The 25,241-nt window shown below is 36.2% G+C and overlaps 2 protein-coding genes across 8 annotated transcripts in view; one reads left to right on the top strand and one right to left on the bottom strand.

Annotated features, from left to right (window-relative positions):
• Positions 1-25,241, top strand: part of WDSUB1 (WD repeat, sterile alpha motif and U-box domain containing 1) — a 127,495-nt gene that overhangs the window by 75,022 nt on the left and 27,232 nt on the right. For 2 of the 3 annotated variants that reach the window (XM_007494208.3, XM_056793914.1), the window contains one exon: positions 8,098-8,386. The exons of the other annotated variant lie outside the window; for it this stretch is intronic. In XM_007494208.3, coding sequence (XP_007494270.2) covers positions 8,098-8,255 — 158 coding nt within the window. In that variant the 3' untranslated portion in view covers positions 8,256-8,386. Of the gene's footprint in view, positions 1-8,097; positions 8,387-25,241 lie in introns of those variants that run through there. 3 annotated transcript variants of the gene reach the window in all.
• TANC1 (tetratricopeptide repeat, ankyrin repeat and coiled-coil containing 1) overlaps positions 11,192-25,241 on the bottom strand; it is a 290,552-nt gene continuing 276,502 nt past the window's right edge. For all 5 annotated transcript variants that reach the window (XM_056793909.1, XM_056793910.1, XM_056793911.1 and 2 more), the window contains 8 exons: positions 25,057-25,190; positions 23,085-23,208; positions 22,716-22,891; positions 20,706-20,838; positions 18,881-18,972; positions 15,762-15,908; positions 15,162-15,262; positions 11,192-14,472 (listed from right to left, as the gene is read on the bottom strand). In XM_056793909.1, the coding sequence (XP_056649887.1) occupies positions 13,050-14,472; positions 15,162-15,262; positions 15,762-15,908; positions 18,881-18,972; positions 20,706-20,838; positions 22,716-22,891; positions 23,085-23,208; positions 25,057-25,190 (2,330 nt within the window). In that variant the 3' untranslated portion in view covers positions 11,192-13,049. The remainder of the gene's footprint in view (positions 14,473-15,161; positions 15,263-15,761; positions 15,909-18,880; positions 18,973-20,705; positions 20,839-22,715; positions 22,892-23,084; positions 23,209-25,056; positions 25,191-25,241) is intronic.

Here is a 25,241-nt window from a genome sequence, read left to right as displayed (position 1 = left end):
TTCTAATAATGTCTTATGGCTGTGAATCGTGAAATAATACTATCTCCGAAGAGTAAAAATTTTCTAAAACTTAAAGAAGGATGAACCCAAGAGAGGAAAGAATCTAGCAAAATTCATCCTAAGAAAAAGGGAGTTGAGGAGGACCACTTGAAAAAGGAAGAGAAGAGTTAAGAAAAAAAGATCTGAGGAGGAAAAGCAGGAAAAGGAATCATATCTGAAGAAAGAAGAAAACAGTAGGACAAAGAAAGGAGTTATTTGGGGAAAGAAATTGAGTATAGTTGTGAGAGGTCTTTAAGAATTGCTAATATTTTTTAATTGCTAATAATAGAGATAGACCATATCTCTACGACACTGGCTACTTGAACTCCTCTACCCTTGGATCTGATAAATGAACCTTTTTGACTTTTCTAGGAAATATAGTCTCTTCACCATTCTCTTAGTATTCTAGTACTCTCTTCCCACCCTTTCCCACCTTTCTAGCACTCCTTTGTGCTTATCTTATTTTTAATCATTTTATGTAAACTCCTTGGGTCAGGGGCTGTCTTGTATGTTTGTATTTATATCCATTTGTGTATGGACATATGAGCCCAGGGATTAAGTATAACTAACAAGATGAAGTAGAAATCTCAATGTACATCAATCTCTTCTAGGTATAACAGGTATAACTAGGTATAACATGCATTCATTCATGTGAAATTGAAAATTGATACCCTACTTCATTTTGTATCATTTATTAATGATTGAGAGTTCTAGTAAATCACTGAAATCAAAACTTAATGGATTAGATTTATATTTTAATTATATGGCCTTAGTATTTAACATGGAGTTTATAGAAGTTTAACTTCCTCATTTTTCTAAGCAAAAGCCTGGACTCATTCTATCTTACTCCAGAAGGGTGGAGGGGGTAAATAAAAAATGAGTCATCTTCTTCATGAAAGGATCTGCTTAGTCATAATCACCCTGATGTAAGGAATTGCTGACAACAGGGGATATGGAATTTTCAAATATGGAACATTCCAGACTTTCCAGAAGATCCTAATTCTGCTTTCCCCATACTATGGACTTTGGAAACCCTCTTTTGCAAGCAAGTCAACATGATTATGCCAAATGTAACCTGACCCTATACCTTTATCCCACATCCACTATAAACCAATCACAATCCTAGTTTAGTATCACTAAACCTTACATAATCAGGTATATAAAAGAACCTTGGCCTGCTCTAAAACATCCCTAGCCACTGAGGGCCTTGGGATCTCATTTATTGGCAATTGCTAGCCTTGCTAATAAGGAACTTTGTACTTCAGATTCTCTCATTTGCATAAATTTATTTATCACAATAAGATGAGATCCATGACTGAAATAAAGCCTTAAAAGAATATACCATATCCAAAAGAGCCAATATAGATAAAGTTGGGAGCTAGGGATGGTAAAGGAGGTGAGGGATGGTGTATACTTTTTATTCATGAAAGGAAATCTAGGAACTAAAATAGGAAAATTGGTATATAGAATAGACCAATGGTGTCAAATTCAAATAAAAATAGATCCCTGCAGCTGCATGTTGATTTATAAAACCACTAATTAACATTAATTATTTATTATTAATTAATTAATTATTTTGTTAAATATTTCCGAGTTACATTTTAATTTGGTTCCAGGCCACACATAGGGTCGGTAGTTTCTGGTATAGATAATCTGGGCAGGAAAAGGAAATTATTGAGGAAACAGTTGTTAATCCTATCAAAAAGGCATGATATGGCGGTAATAGAGGACTAAAACTATCAGGGCATATTCTAGCCATCTCTTTGCCAAAAGTGTAATAGCTGACAATTTACTGATTTATTGGCAAAATAGATCTATTTACGTATATGTAAGTATATACATATATATGTATGCACACACACACACATTAGGTTTTAGTGCTGCTATTTGTTTTTTACCAAAATCATTTTCCTGTGAACTCCATAGACTGAATTGTCTTTTAAAAAAATATATTTTGTTGACATTGTCCATTGTTGTTTCCCGTTGATTTCCAAATCTTTTCCATCAAGGCTTTCAAGGGGGAAAAGGATGAAAATCAGTTTAGCAAAATGCATCAATACATTGACCATGTCTGATGGTATAGTTAAGAGCTCTATATCAGTAATCTCCCACCTTAAAATAAAGGGAGATGTATGGTCTCAGCTCTTCTCTGGGAATAACTTTGGTTATTAATTATTATGTAATAATAATAAATTATATATAGTATTTATTAATTATACAGTAATTATAATTATACAGTATTCACTTAAATTTAATGTTAGCATATGTTGGGGGTTTAATTTTATTGTTGTTCTCTTCATTTATATTGTGGCAGTCATGTATATTTTTTCCTGGTTCTGCTCTATTATTACATGTCTTCCACTGTTTCTCTGAATTCACCTTTTCATAAAAAATATTATATTCATGTATCACAACTTGTTTAACTTTTCTCTAGACCATAGTGTCTTATTTCTAAATCCTTGCTTACAAACATATATATATATATACACACATGTATGTGTATATATATATATATATATATATTCTAACATGAATATTTTTGCAATTACCATGAATATTTTGTTAATTACAAGACCTTTCTTTCTATACTTGAGCTTCTTGGGGAATATGACTGCCCATGATATCAATGGGTCAAAGAGTATGGACAATTCAGTGTTTTTTTAAAGACATAATAACAAATTGCTTTCCAGAATGGTTGCATCAGTTCCTAACTCTGCAAGTAGTATATTTTTAGTATCCCTGTTTTCCCTAAGTCACTCCCATATCATCTATTCAATATTTAGTCACTTTTGATAATATTTTGGATAAGAGATGAAACTTCAGAATTGTTTTAATTTACCTTGTTATGGGAGATTTGAAGAGATCATCTATTATATTAACACTTTAATTCTTTTGAAAATCATCTTTTCATATCATTTAACCATTAGAGAATGTCTCAGAATTTGTGTTAATTCCCTATATACAATTTTCCCACAGTCTTACTTCTTATTTATCTTGGCTCTCAGACATATCAGAAATAGGTTGTAATGGTTTTGGTTTTGTCCTCATTTGACATTTTCTCTTATTCTAATTTCATTGATTCTAAATTTTGGACAAAAGCTTTTTACCTTCGTGTAATTGAAATGATCTATTTTTTCTTTTATGATTTCTATTCCTTCCCTTGGTTAAGAATTTTCCTTTAACTATATCAAAGTCAGTGGTGTCATTTCATTTTCATCTTATTTTTTTTTTAATTCTTGAAGTTCTAGACTATTCCTCCAAATGAGTTTCATTATTTTGTTTAGTTCTGTTCTTCATTGTTAGTTTATAGTATTAAGCATGTAAATTAATTCAGTTTATATTGTCACTTTTGTCTCTAACAACTGAATATCCTATCAGTTATTTAAATTATTCTTTTATGCATTATGTAGTTATTTAAAATTTTAAATGAACTTCATTGCTTTTCTATTGGTTTTTGTTTTTGTTATGTACAATTACTGATTTGTTGAGAATTTTTTTCTTTTACTTTACTAAAGCTGTTTGTCTTCATTAGTTATTCTCACCCCCCCCACCTCCATTCTCTAGAATTTTCTTAGTAAACTATGTCATCTGCAAATGGAGATAATTTTATCTCCTCTGTAAATATTTATAAACCTTTAAATTATATCTGTCACTAGAATTTTCTAGAATTATGTCAAGCAATAGTAGAGAGGATATCTTTGCTTACTCCTAAATTTACTTTCAAGCATTTTGCGATTGCAAATAATACTTTCAGCTTTAGATACTTTTTACCATATTAAAATAAACCTATACCTATGCTTTGAGTTTTTTGCTAAATTGCTATTGTACTTTATAAAAGATTTTTTTTTTTGTGAAGGGGAAAGCAGTTGAAGCTGTTGATATAATCACGTGGTTTAGAGTATGTTTGTCTTTGATATATTGAACTGTCTGTTTATCCCAAATATAAAAATACCTTGTTCACAATTTTACATATATAAAAAACACATTCTATAATTGTACACATGCAAGTACATATTAAATACATACAGTCTTCTTGCTAAGATTCTTTGAATAGTGGTATTGAGCTGTATTTCTCATTCTTTGCATTATCTTTCTATGGCTTGGGTATAATAATCATATTTGTCTTATAAAAGAAATTTGTTAGTTTAAAAATAATTGAGAATTTATCTAACAAACAAATTCTCTCTTAAGTTTTAGATAGAATCTGTCTGTAAATCCACTGTATCAGAAGTTTTTCTTTTCTCTTCATGGCTTGTTTGATTTCATTTTCTAAAACTACAATAAGATCTTTTAATTATTGTAGGTAGTCCTTTTGAATTCTGTTTTGCTGGTATATAATTGTCAATAGTAGATTCTGATAATTCTTTTTATTTCTTTTATGATCTGATTTCATGTCTTTCATTTTTTATTATGGCAATTTGATTTCCTTTTTTTTGCTGAGGTTAGCTAAAAGTTGGTTAATTTTATTTTTTTTTTCAAAGAACCAGCCTATGATTTTATCATGTATATTGTCTTTTCATTTTATCTTTTTGTTTTCTTTTCTATCTTTATCTTTTATCTATCACAGGCTACATCTTACTAATACTAATACCCGGGGCATTCTCTTTTCCATATGAGTTTAGCACAGCTCCTTTCTATTCTAACTTTTTCTCCGTTGACGATAGCCTTCTCAGTCTCTCTTCCTCAAGCCTTTCCCCATCCTGTTCTGTCTTTCACATAAGTTCTAAAGAAATTTTGGCCTAAGCCTGACATCTGCCTACTAAATAAACTCTAAGCTCACTATTACCTGTAGGATCATATATAAATTTCTCTGTTAGCATTTAAAGTTCTTTACAACCTGATCCTTTCTTATCTTTCCACTCATATATTACTTCTCTCAGGGAATTCTGTTGTATAGCTGTAGGGCTATTCCTCATATATAATATTCTGTCTCCTATTTTCATGTCTTTACACTGGATTTCCCTTTTCCCAGAATGCTCTCACCTTGGCTGCTTTTCTTAGAATTCCTAGCTTCCTTCAAGACTTGGCTTCAGTGCCATCTTTTGCAGAATGCCTTTCCAAATCTTCCAGCCAATTCCTCCTTTTGTATGTTTCATCTCTTCTTTATGTGTTAAAATACCTATTTGTACATGTGATTGTCACTCATCGAAATATAAGTTTCTTTGATCAGGAACTGTTTTTAATGCGTCCCCCCCCCTCTAGTCTTAGTGCTTACCATGATACCTGGGAAATAGTAAGCAGTTATTTTTCCCCCCTTATTTTCTTGTTTAAACTAATACTCAAAATTTTTGTGCTTACTCAACTAACTAGTTTTTAATAAACTGCAGATCAGTTTGTTTTCTCCTTTATTTGATCATAATTTGTAAAGCATTTAGCATAGTGCTACCCACATCATGCCTATTCCCTTCCCCTTCCTGGTTTATTTTGTCTTCAGAAAAGTAATTTTTACTTTAAGGATGCCTTAGCTGCATCTCTAAAACTGTTATATTCATTTGTTATTATCTCCTATATAGTTATTATTTCTGATTTGTTCTTTTGTCCATTCATTACTTAAGATGTCATTAAATCTCTTTAGATTTGTATCTTTTACTTGTGTTAAATTTCTATTTCCATTGTATTATAGTCTTCTATATAGTGAGTTATTGGGCGTCATTTTATCTATCCTATTACTTTCATTTTGTTATATAATCCATTTATATGTAAGATTTTTATTGTTGAGTTTGTTTTCTTCCATCTAGTTCTTTTGTATTACTTTTTTATTTCTTTCCTATTTTAAGTCAGCACTTTGATCATACAATTGGTTTTTACTTTCACCACTTTGGTTCTAGTTTCTTCAGTTTTTATTCTCATCTTCCTCTTTTTGTTGAAGTTCTAGCTTTTCTCATTAATGATTAAGAAAAGTGTAAAAGTACTGGGCATGTGTAAGAAGATGTCTACCTATTGGTTTAGAGAGTTCAGCCTTTGAAACTACATGCATTTTATTTAACAGAAATGTCATTTCAGACAGTTGGATGATTTTGTGAGTGTGTTGACTTTGTGAGTCAGGATTATTATTTTTTTTTTGGTGAGGGTGGTTTTTGGGTTTTTTATTAATAAAATTTATTTACTAATTATTCAAACCCTCATTCCTCTCTCTATCTTATAGAAAACATAATCTTGGAGATGTATATGTTTATAAAATTATATATCTTCCATGTTTCCATCTTTCAATTAACTCTCTGGAGATGACATTCACAATTTATTCTTCAATTATTAAATCAGTAGTTGTGTATAAAAAAAAGTGTAAAAGATACTATTTTTGACAAATGCAGGAAAGGAGAAATATTAAATGTGCTCTTTTTTGATTCATAATGCAAAAAAAATGAAAGTTTGCATTCTGAAGTTTTGGGTAAGAGACAGGGACAAAAGGAAAAAAGGCAATGAAGAAAATCTCAGACAAACTATATAGTCTAGGGCAGTGATGGCAAACCTGCTTCCATCCTGACTTAGTGCTTTGCACCCTGTACCCCCTATTACCCCACACTGGGGAGGGAGAAAGCTCTCCCATTCAGCTGCTGGGCAAGGGAAGTGAGGAATGCCCTCAGTGAGTGCAGACAGGGAGGGGAGTGGCCAGAGCACTCTGCTCCCCCGGTAGCTCTGCCACCTGTGAGCTGCCCACCTTACCCCTTATGTGTTCCTATTGGGCAGAGGGGTGGGGGATGTGAAAAATGTCCTTAGGCATGGTGGAGAGGGAGAAGGGAGAAATTTCTCCCCCCAAATCCCTCTGCTTCTCTAGTAACAAGCTCTGGGAGTGGGGGCTGGGGAAGGAAGGGAGGGTGGCTGAGTGCCCACAGAGACCTTTGGTACCCATATCATAGGTTTGCTGTCAGTGGTCTAAGGAGTAGTTAGTCAAAGCTCAGATGTACTTGTTTTAGAACAGGTGTTCTTAATCTGAATTCTATTAATAGATTTCAAGGGTTCTTTGAATTTGGCAGGGGGAAAAATTTCCATCTTTATTTTCACTAACCAGAATGTAATGGCAAACTACAGTAGCATTAAAAATGCCTGTTACCAGCAGAAATAGAATTTTTCAATATCACAGTTGTTCATTGATATTTTAAAGTATTCAAACTCACCACTATTTTGAAATTAATATAGCTATTAGGTGTGATACTAAGTATAACTAATATTTAAAATACTTTGCTAACTCTAATAATGATGTAGTTTATATAGTTAAAAACATTCTGAGAATGGTCCAGAGATTTCACCAGACCACAAGAGACATTCATTACACACACACAAGAACCTGTTTTAGAAAAATAATAAGGATCTCCTAGTCTACAGAGATTAAGCGATTTGCCCAAGGTCAGACAACTAGTACATATTCAAGACAGAACTAAACCCAAATGGGGATATATAAAGCCAACTCTTAAGCACCAAGGACAGATTTTTGCCTGTTCTATTGGTCAGTCTCCCTGTCCCTCTCCCCAAAAGCCCACTATGCTGTACTTGTTTAGTAGCTATTAGACTTCTTAAAAAATCACTTGCCACAGAAAAAAATAATTTTTCCTAATCACACAGATATAAAATACAGTGAACTCATTTGATCTAATCCTGGGCAAAGGGTAGCCCTAGAAAAAATTGTCATTGTCTTTGGATGAGCTAGCACTCAGTAACTCCAAAAGTTCTTTTACTTCCTGAGGTTTTCAACCTCCTTCACCACCACCCTTCCCATTATCTTATCCAAGAGTGCCTTCTATGATAGCAGCTGAATTCCCTTCTTTCTTTTCCATCTCAAAATTTATTATTCCCATAATCCTATTCTCAACTTTTTAACATTACAGCAAGCTATCTGGTAAATTAATTTAAATTAACCTGTGATAAAGTCTCTAATTTTCATAGTACTTTGGTTGATGTCTCAGTTCCTTTCAAGTCTAGTTGAGGGTGGAAAGGAACAGAGGAACTTTTCAACTACCTATAAAATCTCATTTAGACAATTGGCCAGGAACATCGTTTTTCAACTCAAATTATTTTTCTTTGTTTTAGTCAACCAACGGATTTTTAAATTATTTCTTATAGATGGATATTCCTATGAAAAGGAAGCAATAGAAAATTGGATCACCAAAAAGAAGCGAACAAGTCCTATGACTAATCTGGTTCTTCCTTCACTGGTACTAACACCAAATAGGACTCTGAAAATGGCAATCAATCGTTGGTTAGAGACTCATCAGAAATGAAACTTAGGTAGAATTTTAGCAACTTTAAAGGAAAACATCAACTCAAAAATGTTATATCCAGAGAGAAGGTAAGCTGTGATTAACTAGTTACATTTTTTCTTTAAAACACCATAAATTAAATTCTAACCTTATTTATTACATTGGCATTTTTCTTTTACAAAGTACAAAGCACTCTAATAAACATGTCCAACAACAGTAAGGGTTCCTTTGACATAGCAATGTCTTTTAATGTTAAATATCTCAGCAATAAAGACTATAGCCAAGTTAACTTGGTGGTAGGTATAATTATCAAATTATTAAAACAAATGTCACTCTAGATAAAACTTCATTTTAGCATTGTAGCCCATTAGCAGAGTTGAACATTTGTTAGTTCAAACTGCCTTTTCAGGTGAAAAATATACTAATACACTAAATATCAGAAAATCCTTTGTGAATGAATGTGTAGATATACAATTTCATGAACTCTCAGGCATTAAAAGGAACTTCAAAAGTATGCCCACAGCCTACCTAGAAATTAGGGAGGCCCTCCCTATAAGTTCTGCTAAGTTTAGAATGTAATTATATTAAAATCAGTGGTTTTATCACTATAAAAATATAGGTAATGGTTGGGAAAGAGCTATCAGATTTCTATAGGAATCATCAGATTGAAAATTCTGCTCAAGCATACAGCATATAGTGCTGGGCTGGGATGTACAAAGCATGCCACAAAGTAATCCAGAGTAGCTCCTCCTAGAGTTTATAAGAATATTATAATACTTAAAACCCGGTATTTTAGATCACATTCCCCACAAACTGCTATTGATTCTAGGCTTGTGGGAAATGATAGCCTGATGAGGTAGTCTCTTCGCTTAGAAAGGACTTGCCACAGTGTGGGATTTTAGGTTTGAAAGAAGCTAGATTTGGGTGTATAATTTTTCCAATTCTAAAGCAGCTTCATGATTTGTTTATTTGAGTGGCTTTCACGTTTTCAATTAAGATGAGCTTTTAGTGGCTTCCATTAACTCTGGTGGCATAAATGCACGGTATAATGTCAAGAGCACAAGGCCTTGGGAGTCAGAAGATGTGGTTCTATTTCTGGAGTCAACATTTACCAACTTGAAAAATGGTGGAGAAATCACAACTTCCCTAAGAGAATTTTCATCATTTGTTACATGAGAAGAATAGCAGGGATATAAGGAAATGTCTATGCCAGTGTACCAAGTGAGAAAGGAAGTTTGCATTCTTCTATATCCACAATACTCTCTTTTTTTTTAAACCCTCATTTCAAAAAGAAGGAAAAAATTAAAATCTATCATTGTTTTTAGGTCAGGAGGCCTTCTCCCTATGTCTCACTCATGGCTAACAAAAACATTTAAACAATAAAAAAATATCCCTCTACAAAAAGAGAAACCTAGGTAAAATAATATCTTCCTGTAGAAGTCTTCTTGCTTAAACTGTAGAAAGCCAATCACCTATAAAACCGTCAGCTCCCATTTTGAAAAACTGTTAGAAAAAAATTACTATTCAAGAAACAGAATTATTTTCAATAGGCTGTATGTTTACATATGATAATTATATATGGCTACTTTTGCATTCAGATTTTACCAATTCTTCATTTATGTTTGATATCACTATATATGGATCATACCTCTTCAAAAGAAATTACAAGATACTGTTCACAACCTGAAGAATCAACCACTATGAAAAAGGCATTTCTACAGGACCTGTAGTTTGTTGTTTTTCTTTTTTATAAGATGAGATTTAATTTTTTTTTTGAAGCAAGAGAACGTGGCTATTTAAAATCTGGAATAGCCAGCAAACAAAACATTATTCTAAGCAATACTAAAGCAAAAAATAATTATAAAGCTCTTTACCTTATCTGAACAGACAAACAGAAGCAATTTCAACCAAAGAATGAATCCAAACCACAGGTGTGTCAGACTCCAATTTATTTAATTTGAGGCAACACAGGTGGCCTCATAAAAAGGAAATTGAGTCTTACCTTGCTTCAGGAAATGTATATAATATGATAGAGCAGGGAATTCACTAAGTACCATATTGTTGAGTTCTTCCGGGGGGGACCTCCATTTTATAGAACAGCCAACCTTCATTTTTTATGTAGATAACTTCATCCTTCCTTTCTGCCCTCAGCTTTTCAACTCCTTTTTGTGTATTATTTCCCCCATTAGGGCATGAGCTTTGAGGGCAAGAACTGATTTTTTTTACCCCCTTGAATGATTGTATCCCCTGCTTTTATCATAATGCCCAGCATATATATTAAACACTTAATAGAGGATTGTTACTTTGCCTAACACAACTTTCCATTACATTCCGCCATCTTTTTTCACTTAGGAATATTCATTCAAATTCCTTTCCAAGTAATTTTTGAACCACACAACAGAAATAGCTGAATTTTAAAAAGCACCACAAGTTAATATAAATTTGGACTTTGTAATTGAATATGGAAATAAGAGGTGATTTGCAGACACTTTAGTATTGCAACTGACTAGAAGAATTAAGTAACGATCAAGTTCAAGTCTGTGAATGTCAAAACTTTATCTTAGGGTAGCACAGCTTGCCATTTACCCTTGTTCAAACTTAAAATTCATGTTAGTAGGAAGACAAACACTTTAAGATGAAACATATTGTAATATAAATGTGCTAAAGGCAAACCTGTGACAAGAACACTCAGTTTTCTGTGTGTTTTGGCAAAAATGATTGAGAGTTGGTGTATTACCCATCTTGTTGCCAGCCAAAACAGACACTTGGGGTTTTTTTGGCACAGCTAGGAAGTGATAATAAAGATCTGATCTATGAAAAACATTTTCGGAGGAGAACAACCTCATGTCAATGTTCAGCTTCTAGAACTTCTGTAAGGCTTGTGGACAACAGTAGCCCAAAGTTGAATCAGTGCAATAATTGTATTCAAAAAAACAGTACACTCTCCACATTCAGGGTTTTTGTTCAACTTGGAGCAAACTATATTAATGGTCTTTATTCCATATGGAAAAGTACAGTAGCTGTGCAAAAACAAACTACATAACAAAAGAATAAGACATACAAATATCAAACAATAAATAAGCCAAAGTAATTATATGCAGACTCATGAAAAGTTTGTAAAAATGGATAAAGCTGTGTTTTTTTTTTACAAAGTACACACTGTACACACAGAACAAATGCTGAAGAATGACAATGGAATATTCCAACTTGTACAAAACAGACCCTCACAGAAACTTCAATACAACTATTCATTTTGAAAACACTTCTGGAAATATAGAATTTTCTTCTCCCCAACTCTGGAAAATAAATTTCACACCCCATCCTATAAAACAAATACACATCCAATGCTTTCAAACTGTTATAGCAAAACCTTCAAATAACACATCATATTTCATATAAAAACACCTTTTTCCTGTACCTTATCACCACAAATGAATGATACATAAATTTTGGACTTTAGCACCTTAAAGGTGTTTATATAAACTATATAAAGTGCGGTTACTGGTATACTATTAACATGCCATAATATATTATTCAGTGCAATAATCAGCATGGTCGAAGCTTTAAAAAAAACAACATGCAAACCTATGGCTGTACTTTTTGGATTAACTGTTTGAAAATAAAATTATATTTACATGTTTAAGTAAAACCTGGCTACCTTTTATATGTATACACATATATATTCAGAGAGGGTGTGACTGTAAAGAGTGATTTTATCAACTGAGCAGAATTTGAATGCCTAAGTGAATTTTTATTCTTCAAAGCAGTCACCTTGGGACTTCATCTCGGAGATGCTGCCACTGTTCATGTTTCCCGAATCCTCCTTCTAGAATCACCTTCATACATAACTCAGTTTGCAGATAGAGAGATTTGCATTCTTTTATAGCTATCCTTTATTTCCAGCCAAAACAACCTCACTAGCTTTGATAGTACTCACCTTGAGTTCTATTTCCACCCCTACTCTGCCCCCCAAACTCAAACACCCTCAAAAGATGAAGATCAGCCTTCAGGGAGGACAGTTAGGTGCTCACCATTCGGTTCTGAAAGAGCAGTCCCCCAAAAAGTTCCAAACAGTGACAGCATTATTGAAATAAATGAATAGTGTCTCAAGCTGGCTTCCTTAATGAAGACAGTTATCTGAATGTTTGTTTAAAAAAAAAAAGCAAATACATTATTTTATAGTCCCACCTCATATTCAGCTCTAAGTGACTTAAGAAATGATTTAGAATTCCTAGGCCATATCTTATGTATTAAATTGGGGATTTATTAACCATCAATATAGTATAATACTCCTTATTCAGAAAGCTTATCTACAGCCCTGGGTCATGTGTATTTGCTGCTTTTTTTCCTACAGATTTAAGAGTTCCTCACACATGAAGTGTGAAAGTGTAAATATTCCTTAGATAAATACTGGGGATTTTTCATCACATCAAAGGCCCAGAAAAGAGAATGTTATAAATAGTCTCATTAGAGAAGCAAGGGACACAAGGCAGCATCTCCCTAAATATCTCTATTTTGTAACTTTATAGTCAGTCACAGGTTAACAAATTTTGTGTCAATTTTTTTCCAGCTCTGATAGACATTCCAGTTAACACTCTTGTTCATGGTGACTTAGATTCATTTAAAGTGGTTTATTCTACTCTCTTTGACATCACTGATGGTCAGTACCCAATCACATGAGCCCCAGAGAAAGCATCAAAAACCTTAACTAAAAAGCTCTCATTTTCTAGGATGAAATAAACAATCACAATGAGTCATTTACACCAAGAACCAGTAGGTTGTTTTGTCTGTTCGACACAACATTTCCCTTTCTGTTTACACATTTGACTCTATGAATGACCGCTTTGGTTTTGCTGAAGTGATGTGACTCCGATGGGCTTCCTTACTAATAGGGGGCTGTTGTTTAGAGATGGTCTCCGGATACAAATGAGAGACATTCTTGCCTCTCCGGCTGTCTTGACAATGGGCTGGTATTTGGCACTTGTTTTCCTCGAGTTCTTTCAACTGGGCCCCATTGTGGACAATTCCACCCAGGGGGGGAGCAGAACACATTTTAGTTTGGTTATTGTATCCACCTGCCTGCTTGACAGAGGGCTGCTCACAGTGTGAAGACTGCAGACCAGCTGCAGATGGGTTTGTCAGTAACCCCTCAGTCACCTGGCAGTGCCAGGTACGGCTGGATGGATTTCCCTGCTGTTGGAATCTCGCAGTCTTATCCATGATCCCCATGAATGGAGTATTCCGTGGTCTGTGCTCAGCCGTACCACTCTGAACCTGGTTATTAACCCCTTTCTCCTTATTTCTTGCATCTGCCCCTTGGGCCTTCAAACCATCTGAAAAACTACTACTTGAAGCTAAACTGCTGGCTGAACTGGACATTTTCATGCTGCCAGATGGAGAACCATTAGAGGCTGAACTGGCCAGAGAACCTACATGTCTCATATCACTGCAATTCACTGACACATTTTGGTTTGGAGTGGCTACATCCATCGCTAAGGAAGCATGAGCTAGAAGCCTTTCTGCAGTTTTAACCTTGCTTGGTAACGGATAGGCAGAGCCACCCTCACCACGCTGCAGATGTGCATTCTGGGTGATGCCCAGCCGGTCACTGTACAGGCCGGAGTTAGCTCCTGCAGCGAAAGAGCCTGTCCCCTCTAAATGGTGGCCTCTGTTTGTAAGAACTGCAGGGGACCTCCCGGGCATGGGGCTTGGGGGAGGGTTCTGGGAAGAAGCCTGACTCTTCACCCCATTAGGACCTGTTCCAGTTCTCAGGTTAGCCTGAAGAGAACTCAAGTGCTGGTTGGTTTTCACAATCTGGGCCCGCTTGGTAGGCTGCATTATCAGCCCTGGCTGAACAACTGGTTCCCTTGGGAGCTTACTGTTCACTGGCCTATTCTGGGGTGAGGCTGGTCTTGCTTTGGGTTGTAGTCCTTCCTGAAGTGTCCTACTATAGGGAGCAGGTGCTGAAGAAGAGGGCTGAGGCCTCACAGGCTGTGCCAGCTCTTCCTCTTCCACCTCCTCTGTGGGAAAGGGATCGTCCACTTCAGCAGCAGGGGCCTCGTCCTCAATGTCAGAGTCATTGGCTGGGGCCGAGCTGGGGCACTGCTGCTTCTGCTGCTGGCTCCTTTGCAGCTGTTTGCATTCCTCTTCTACGCGACTCAAAAGTCTCTTGATTTCTTGGTTGGTGGGACACAATTTCACAGCCTCCTGAAGATCAGCCAGAGCGGCCACAAATTGCCTTTGTGATGAAGAAAAAAAGAAACGAAAATCATGAGATGTTTATTATATTTTTTAAAATGTTTATTTGGGTAGGGAGGAAAGAAGGAAATCTGTGAACCATTAATTTTTGTGTGGATGAATTTCAACGTTCTTGCAAGTCTCGGAAATATCACTCCTAGAACTTCAAATGGGTACAAAGAGAACAGAATAATAGCAACCCCTCACAAATGGAGCAAAACCCTAATCATCAAAAACAATGAATAGTTCTGTGCTTCTGATGACTCCTTTCACTATTTGGGTAGGTTTATAGCAACACTTTATAAAAAATGGTTTTCCCTTTTAAATGTAAATACTATTAATATTGGTCCTGATGCTACCCTCTTTTCCATGCAGTTGTCTCCTAGATGACAGAAAGGTCTAGTTAACTGAAGGGTCAATCTGCTCTAGGAACACAAGCTCCTAGAAAGTACTTCATACTAGGACATGGAACTAGCCCAGAATCTCAGTTGATCAAAATGGAAAGCCACTGTCACTAGCGAGATGCCAGGAGACAAGATGCAGCTCTACTAATATAGTGTTAAAAAGTTATGAGAAGCATAAATGGACCATTTATGAAAGAGAATGCCACTAATTTATCAGGAGGTGAATATTCAGGACCAAAGCCAAAACCAAAGCAGCTTCTTTAGTCACCCATACTATATAAAGTACCTGCTATTCCTCTTTGCTCTGGCTCTGGCATAATAGGCTTCATAGGATTTCGGTTTCAGTTCCAGAGCCTTGGAAGCAAATTCTTCTGCCATGCCGAAGTCCTGATATCAAAATATAAAGGACATTAGTTATACAGAAGTATTAAAACACAAACCTACGTTAATCCTTTTTGTTGGTTTTGAGGTTGCAAAGAGAAAGAAGTGAACAAAATCTCTGTCCCAGCAGCTACAAACCAGCAGAAAGAAAGACCTTTAAAACTTAAGAGTGGATTAAGATAATGGGATCGCAAATAAAGACTGGAAATTTTCTGACCCTGAGAAGCTATCGCTTAACAGTACAGACAGTTAGTTCCAGCATTTGCTGTTAACTAGCTGGGTGATCGCAAGCAAGTCAGTATCTGTAGGGCCCAGGTTCCTCACCTACAAAAGGAAAAGTGTCTCCTAAGGTGACACTGAGCATGACATCATGACAAATCAACTCTGAAAAGCAAATTCTTCATATACTAGGTATCACAGAAATGAAACAAACTTTCTAAGAAACAACATGTTTAGAACTTTCCATGGCTCAAGAGTGTGGAAAGGTTGACAAGACACAACTTACATTTGTTTTCCTTCGGCACCGAGACAAGTTTAGATAGAGGGAAACCCGTAGTTCATTGAATGCTTTCATGTCTTCACCAACACCTTCACGAGGAAATTTCCTTAAGGCACATTGGTATCTCTGGGCTGCTTCTTTCATCTTCCCTTTCTATCAGTCAGATTCAAGGAAAGATTTCAGCATAAGGATAAGTGAAGGGAACTCTTAAGTATCTGATAGGAACATAAATAATTTTTCTTTTAACATTACCCAGAACCTAAAGGAGACATTCAAGGTAATTTGATCCTGCAGAAATACTTGATTACTAAAAGACTGGGGAAAAGGTGGGTTGGGTCCTTTAAAAAAAATGAAAACCTCAGTAACAAGAGAATCAATAGAAATTATCCAGAATTTAAAAATGGAAGCCACAGGGTCACACTGGCTTACTTTGACATATTCCTTACAAAGGGCCTCCTCATATAGTCACATAAGACATGTTTTTATAAATATATGAGAAATGTATAGTAAAACTTAAGAATTAATATAAATTTTAACATTTCACTTTCATGGTTTCATAAATGTCTCATCCTCAGAGATTATACTCTGGAAGGAGTCAATAAAAAATCCTATCACTACTAAGACAAGTAGAGTCTTGTGGATCAGACTAAACCTAGTTTATGTATGCCATAGAATAATATTTTTTTTCCTTAAAGGAACTGGAAGCAGTAGCTAAAAAAAAAGTCAGAACTGCGCCACATTTTCAGTGCTAAAGAAACCTATTTGCTCAGTCATTTCCATTGCACAGCAGGTATGCAGCCTGTTGAAATTGGCTTGATATTTGTGACATAATTGCCCACCCAAATCCATATTAAAACCACTTCAAAGCCACAGCAACACACACACTCTGAATTCAATTTCAAACTGATTCCTTAAGTCAGAAACCCTGCTGGTTATGCTCTATGAGTTTTAGGGATTTTTTTTTTTAAGAAACAAATAGACATCTGAAGAGAAGAGTTAACAACCTCACAGAAAAACTGTGAAGAAGCAATTTTGCAAATTTTAGTTTTAATTCCATCTAGTCAGAACTGGAAGGAATACTTATAACCAGCAAAACATCACATGGCTGAGTCCCATTTTGGACAATTTTGAATTCTTTCTTTTTTTAAATCAGATCAAATAAATGCATAAATCAAATGGTCCATGGGATTTTTTTTTAATTCCAGTTAGTCTCCTGAATTGTTAGAAGCTAAACAGTGCTAGAGATCATTTGACAATCTCATGTAAATTAAAATATAGAGATTGTAAAATTTCAGCAGTTACTCAAGTGATATGACTAAAAGAATACTTTTGCTTAGGTAGATTTGTGAAATATATGCTAGAGAGCTCTCCACTGACCAAAAACCAGAGCAAGGTGATACGATCTTGACTTGCCTCATTTGATAACTCCATCCTTTAAAAACTGAAACAAATTTAGAGAACTTCTATTATGTTCCACTGACTGTGCTAAGTGCTGAGGGTACAAAGAACAACATATGAGACAGATCCCACCCTCAGGGAGCTCATAATGTCATGGGGAGACAATAAGTAAGTGGAGAATGATTTGGGGTTGAATAAGAACAGGAAAAAAAAAGTCTAATGGAGAATGGAAATCCAAAGTAAAGGTAGTCTGCCTTTGCTGATTTCATATCATCAAACTAAAATGAACTATATCTGAAGGTACCAGAAGAACTGACCCAGCAAAGATTCTGTTAAATGAAATAGGCAACAAAGGATCAGAAGGGCAAACATTTTGTAGTTCTCTAAAAGGAAAAAGTGGGGTGCAAATTCATTCTTTTTAACCTATTTGTTATGTTAAAATTTTCAGGTATCTCCCTCCTTCCCCTCCCCATATTACAGAAGGCATCAACTGACAAAAATATAGATATTTTTATATAAAAAACTATGCTTCGCTTATTTCTATTCATCAGTTCTTTCTATAGAGGTAAACCATACACAAGTTATTCTTCAAACAATATTTCTGTTGCTATATGTAATGTTCTCTTGCTTTTGCTCATTTTGCTTCAGAATTTCATGTTCCATATTTTTTTTTCATTAATCTGCTTGTCATTTCTTATTCCACAACTTCTTAAGCCATTCGCCAACTGATGGGCATCCCTTCAATTTCCAGTTCTTTGCTACCACAAGAAGTGCTATAATTATTTTAGAACACATATCTTCTTTCCGTTTTTGCCCGATCACCTTAGGAAACCTAGTAATATATTGTGTCTAAGAATATATACAGTTTGGGCTTAATTCCAGATTGCTCTCCCAAATGGTTGAATCCATGAGCATCCCCATTTTTCCACATCTACTCCAACATTTGTCATTTTGCCCTTTTATCGTTTTTAGCCAGTTTGATGGATTTGAGAGGCTACAGATTTGCTGTTTGCATCTCTCTAATCAATAATGATTTAAATCAAAGCAGGTCACTTCAGCTACCTGGGCTTCAGTTTACTCATCTGTAAAATGAAGGAGTAAGACCCATATGATTGGATAAGGTTCCTTCTAGCTTTGAACCTATAATCCTATGATCTGATTTGGCAAATGCCAGCCTCTTATGTGACATTAAGGTTTTCATATTCTGCAACTACTGACAAATGAAGTGTGGTTACTAAATGTTCTTACAGCTTTAATAATCATATTTGCTAGATACATAAACACAGTAGCCATTATTGAATATAAGTTCACATCTAAGAAAACTATGAGGTAATCTTAAACATGTTTGAGACAAAGTGTTAATTATCTAAGGAGAATTTGTGTTCTTGGTTTTGTTGCCATTTAAAATAAATGACTTCCATTTTGTATTTATGGAATTTGAAACTTTATTTTAAAAAAGAGAGAGAAGAATCCTCTGTCATTAAACTAGTTCTATTCATTCTTATTTAAAGCTGAATGTCAACCAAAAAAAAATTTTTTTTAGTCAAAGTCTCTAATATATTTGGCATAAGGTGCCAGTCAGTATCTCACTGAGCTTCTACTAATATTAAGTTGTGTATGCTTTGGGAGATGACAAAAGCCACCACCTTCCTAAAGTCACTAAATGCTAGTAGCCAAAGTTCAGAGCTAAATGTGTCAAGAGAAAAAAAAATGACAACACTACTTACCTTGTACAATACGTTTCCTTCCTCCATTAACTTCTGTAAAAGTATAATCAAAATATCAGGTTTGGAAGTGGCCATTGCCCAAGCTGCATTTCCTACAAAACAGATGTATTCAGTAGTAAACAAATGGCAGCAATAACGGGAGAAAGAAGGAAAGAAATTTTGATCTTATTGCTCTATCATTTTAAAACTAGTGCTGGCTGCAATTGCTATACCTATACACAATACACACACAATGCTGAAGAGGACCAATGCTAGTTTTCTAGCATTCAGTCAACAAAAGAATGAAAAGATATGGCATATAGCCAAAAAACTTATCTATCTTAAGGCACCTGATACATAGGTATCAAGCACCTACTTCTACCTGGAGCAGGGAGATCCCAAAGAAAGATTTTGCCCATCTTCAATATCAGTAGTAAATTGGTATCTCCAGAGTCACCTTTTCCTCTTCTGAGATGCTTAGAGACATGTCTACAACACGCCACTTTATGTTACTAACATCAGGGAACAAGGCAATATGGGGCTTCCTAATCCAGAAAGTATACGTGGACCTGGAGACTAGCTAAGCTGGCTGCTAACATCCTCACTGGTTCTAAATGCTCTAGATCAGATGGCATCCAAGATCCTTTCCCTCTGTCTAACATTCTACAATTTTCTTTTCTGAAATGATGTTTTAAATTAAAAGTATTCTACATAAATATATGAGCCCTAACAAACAGGCATGTAAGATCTAATGGTAAGATAAGGTCTGAAAAGACAGGAAAATTGAAAGGCTGCAGCTCCTATGGAGTACTACATGGATTGTTCTCATTTCTAGGGCATGTAATTCCTGTAAGAGTAAAAATTCTTTTGAATGCTAGCTAAGCTGTCACGGTAAATTTTTACTTTGGTCATGCATACACATAATGTACAGTCCCTAGTTTATACAACAAACCATACTTTTGTTCTCAGATAATCTTGGATGGATGGATGGATATCATTAATATTTAAAAACAAAGTTGACCAAAATAAATGTCTTACATTGTAGGAATATCATGTTAAAGAGCTACAAGAATAGCTTACGTTATATATATACCGTTTTCTGATTTTAAAAGTATTTCCAATGGGAAACAAAAGCTTGCTTGGGTTGATTATGAACATTATTTTTTGAGCATAGAGGTCAAAGAAATTTAAAGCCAGAAGGAACCCGAGACATTCCTCTAATCATTTTGCAGATGGGGAAACTTGAGTTTCTTCAATAGGCTGAAAAGGGTCAGATCATGGGCTTAGTATCATTCATCAAAGTTCAAGTCCTGGTCTTTTATTCTAAATCCACTGGGCACATTTGTGCTAACAATTGATAAATCAAAATGAAAAACAGCATTGTGTGTGTATATATATCCCAGATCTGTTTATAGGATGTTGGTTTGGAACATATTTTTCCCCAAAGGTATCATGGTCTGGTGAAGAAAGAACTAAATTTATAGTCACATAAAGGACCTAGGTTCAGATCCTGGCTCTGCTATCCTTCTGCAGGTGATAGTCAAGGTTCCTTGTGATTATGAATCTAGTAATTCCTGCCTCTGAATTTTGAGATAATTGCTCTCCTACTTTCCCCCCATGTGACATTCTGCCAAAGTCTTAATTCCAAAACCTTCAGGGTAACCTCAATTGCCTGGACGTGACTCATGTACCCGTAAAGTCACTATGAGCAAAAGGAGATTGAAATAAAAGAAAATTCCAAATATATGAGTTCTTTAAATCTTCTGGTGACAAGTAGCTGCCTTTCACTAGTCCATTTTGAAACTTGACCCTTATCTCTTTCAAGACCAAAGTGAGTTTTACCAACCTAATTTGGCTCCTTTTCTCAGTAACGTGACCACGACAGACGTGTTTCGACAGCCAATTGCTCTGTCCAAAGGGCGCATGCCACTGTGGTCCACATGCTCAATGATAGCTCCTTTCTCTACAAGATACAGCACCTGCAGCAGGGATAAAGTCAAGGCCATTTAGTTACCATCACACAGCAGAGGCAGGATCAGGCATTAGATAAGAATCGGGAAGATGTAGGTTCAAATCCTACTTCAGACCCTTACTAGGTCACTTGGTGACTCCCAATGAGTTACTTAACCTTCTTTGTCTCAGGGTCACCATCTATAAACCAGTCTGACGGAATCTGTCTTGTCTTTACTCCTGGAGTTACTGACATGAAGACTTACCCCTGATTTTCATTTTAGAAATATGACCATTAGCATTTCTGAAGGGAACTGATATAGAAACCAAGACAAAAATGCCCAGATTATGTGGCTGGAAGCTCTCATAATGCTAAGTTGACTGGTTCTAATGCATGATGTAGACAGATGCTGGTGAGTGTGCCCATGCATAGGGGCATACCCCCCACCCCCCAAATTCCCAGGCCAGGGAAACCACAAGTACATTCTTGTGCCATATTACTTAGGAGCCAAACTCCAGGCACGCTCTCTCATTACAGGTTAGAGCAACATTTAGAAAGATTTAGATCACCAGTGGGAGGATGTTAAGCAAGGTTGAATATGAAATACAGGAGCATCCACCATAGGTACTTGAATATAATTAAATTCGGGGCCTAGGAAAACAAATCAAAGATTTGTGAAATCGGGAATGGCAAGTATGAAACTACAATAAGGGGAAGCGTCAATGATCTGATGTCATTGCCATGACCAGAAACAGGCATGACAGAAAACTGAAAAAGGCCTCTTATTTACAAGGGCAACTATTCACCATGGGAAAAGTGTCCCACGTTCAACTTTGATGCTTCAGAAAAGAGAAGAGAAACAAGGGGAGGAAGAGTGGCAGAGCTAGAAAGAAGACAGAAAGGAAAATAAGTTTAAAAATACTTAAGAAAACCATTTTGGGAAAACCTAACCAAATGTACTGGGTCTGATGTAACTACTCTAATTGCTTTGTAGAGACTGGTAGTCAGCCTAACTTTGTCTGAAGACCTATGACCCAGGGTCTTACTATGACCAACCAAAGCAGTCTATTTCATTTATGGATAGACAGCTCTAGTTGTTAGGAAATTTTTCCTTCAATCAAGACTAAATTTGTCTCTGTAATTTCTATTCTTTCATTGTTCCTTGGACCCCCAGAACAAGTTGAATTCTTGAAACACTTATTTTGCAGATTCCAAAAATACTTGAAAATCGGAAAAACTCCAAACAGTCCCACAAACTTATTTTAAGCCCTTACCTTCCATCTTACAATCAAAACTGTGTATTGGTTCCAAGGCAGAAGAATGGTAAGAGCTAGGCAATGGGGGTTAAATCACTTGCCCATGGTCACATAGCTAGGAAGTAGCTGAGGTAGGATTTGAACTCAAGACCTATGGGCCTGGCTCTTAATCCACTGAGCTATCTAGCTGCCACCACCCCCCCGACCACCCCCCAAAAAATGTTTTCGTATTTTTGTTTCTCATTTTAAAAATATTTTAAATTTAAAAATATGAAAAACAACACACAATTATCTGATTATCAATCTCTTAAATAGTTTTACTATGTTCTGTATATAAAAAGTTCTATGTAAGGGATTACAGATACTACATAATTTCTAATCACATGTTTCAATCCCTAACTGTTAATACTTGTGTTCCTCACTTTTTAAGAGTAGATGAAAAGAGAGGTCCCCTCTCCCCAAAAGTCTAATAAAATATAGTCGACATGTTTCACATGGCACTCCACTAAACCACACAACACCCAGGCAATCTCTTCGCTTTGGGGGATTAATTTTAAATTTTGTTAACTTTAAAGCCCTTGTAAAGTACAAAAGAATTTTTAATGACTAAATGTTTAAGGGTGGAATTTTCACTTTTAATTTTACTTACGGTATCTGCATCACCATAAAATGCTGCCAGATCTAGGGGTGTGCGCCCATTTTTGTCCATCTGATCTATGGTGGCTCCCTTCTCCACGAGGTACTGAACGACTCCTCGATGGCCTTTCAGGCATGCCCAGCTCAATGCTGACAGTCCCTCTTTATCTAGAGAAGAAATAGTTGCACCTGCAATAAAAAGTCCATTCACAGTAAAGTTAGTGTCTTGATTTCAAAAGGAAACATTAAAAAGCAAATACATTCTTGCTTTCCCGCCAAGAGGGCCTATGCATGAATTCAGTTAATTTTAATGAGACCATAATAAAAGATCTTAATCAATTATCTCTCTATCCACCTACAAACAAACGTGGTTCTATATTACCTTGGGAGAGCAGAAATTCCACTGTGCTCAAATGACCCTCACAAGAAGCCACCATTAGTGGTGTCCGACCCTGCTTGTCACTTGAGTTCACATCACAGCCATGTTCTAACATCAACCTGACGATCTAAAAAGGAGAAACAACTGGAATAAATCTATTTCCTTAATACTTTAAAACTCATGCAGTCTTCATCCCTACCTCCCAGGAGTAGTGGTTCCTTTTAAGAAGAAAGAACAACATATTAAACAAACAACCATCTTTTGTAAACCCTCACCTTCCATCTTGGAATCAATACTGTGTATTGGTTCTAAGGCAGATAAGGGCTAGGCAATGGGGGTCAAGTGACTTGCCCAGGGTGGCACAGCTGGGGAGTGTCTGAGGTCAGATTTGAACCCAGGACCTCCCGTCTCTAGATCTGGCTCTCAATCCACTGAGCACCCAGCTGCCTCCAGTGCTCTGTATTCTTAATGGTTAATAGTTTTGTGACATGTTAAGAATTTTATAATTAGCCTATGGTAACCCTCTGAACATAAGTTTTTCAGGTAGTTATTCCACTTCTGGATGTTAATTAAACATGCTAATGAAAATGTTCTTTTTAACATTCAGGATTAGTTTGCACAACATTCATGGAAGTGGGAACAGTAATAAGGCTTGAGAAACAGTCTGACCTCACTCTGCTAATGACATCATATCAACAGTTATGGGTATGGAAGAAAACGGTACTTAGGAATGAGATAGAGTTATTGTAGTCCTGGATAGGAATGGAATGGTAAAGCTGGCTAAAAGGAAAGTGACATTTGACAATGAAATACACTGAACACCTTTGAATCTGTTAGATGGGGACATTCCGACTTTTTTAAAGGCTCTGATTGTCCAATAATGTTCCTCTTAACAAAGCCCTTTGCCGTTCGCAGGTATTGTGTAAGTGGGCTTTTCTGCTTAGACAAAGCCTTGCTGCTGAGCCTAATTCCTTTAAAAGGTGCCAGAAATGAAGCTGGAGAGTCAAGGCTGGCTAAAGCCACTGCTTGGTGTACCTTCCTTTTGTGCTTTTCATCACAAAGGTGGCTGTTGCTGGGTTTAAAGAAGAAGCTAGAGAATAAACAAGCCAGGCTACTCTAATGTCACTCCCTGGCTATAATCCTAATCCAGCGGGTCTAGGCAGCCCAACACCCCAGAAGAGAAGTAGCCAGGCCTGGAGCAGGGAATGAATGGCATGTTACATCCTTGGACTAAAGACTAAACCTTTAGGGAAATTTGGGGAAGGAGTCCTAATGTCCAGTCTTATGGAGAGTCATTTACAGCTTCTCCAAGTGAAACTATTTTTGCATATCACTGCAGAAGCAATTCCATGATGGGAAATTTTATCCAGGAAATTCCTTGTATAATGAAAGCATACAGACCAGCTGCTTGCATTCCTTGCTGCTTCCGTTTTGGGGACATCCTGCTGCCATGAATTAAAGGGGACCCCACCCTAAACTCCAGAGCCAAAGAATTTCACCTGTATTGTGCTGTGGGGTGTGTAGGACTTTTTTCCCCTATTTTCTAACAAAAGCCCACTTCCAAACTCTGCTCAGCTGCCAAAAACAACACCACCAAAAAAGTTATATTAGGGTAAATACTTTATTCCTGCAACTGTTCATATTCATTTTATCTCTATATTCCCCTCCCAAGAATATTTCTACGACACTCCAAAAATGTGGGAAACCTCAACTCGGGGGAAAAAAAGTATAAAGGCTTTGTCTACAACGGCAGCCATTAGAGCCCAACTTCCCCAGCTTTCCATCATAGTGTGAGCCATCTTGTTTCAGATGCTTTGGCTTATCGACACGAGAAAGAAAAATATGAGAAAGCTCACAGAAGCCAAGATTGGAATAAGAAAGCAGAGAACTGGGCCTGGTGAGAGCTCTGCCCAGAAGGACAAGCTGTCATTCAAGTCCACTTCCCCTCTTGTCTACACTTGGTCACAGACGGTACCTGCCAGTGGCCCTGACGCACAGCGCAGAATAAAGGCGGGATCCCTCTTTTGTTGGTTCTAGCTACAGTCGCTCCATGTTGAAGCAGCAACTCGCACACTTCCAGCTTCCCTCTTCCTGCAGCAGCTGTTAAAGCTGGGGGGAAAACAAGAGCACATTTGTTAGGCAGGCAACAAGATATAGATG

This window comes from Monodelphis domestica, chromosome 4 (assembly GCF_027887165.1).
Source record: "Monodelphis domestica isolate mMonDom1 chromosome 4, mMonDom1.pri, whole genome shotgun sequence".
Taxonomy (NCBI): domain Eukaryota; kingdom Metazoa; phylum Chordata; class Mammalia; order Didelphimorphia; family Didelphidae; genus Monodelphis; species Monodelphis domestica.
The sequence above is the reverse complement of the archived record's forward strand: the minus strand, read 5'-3'. Positions and strand labels throughout refer to the sequence as shown.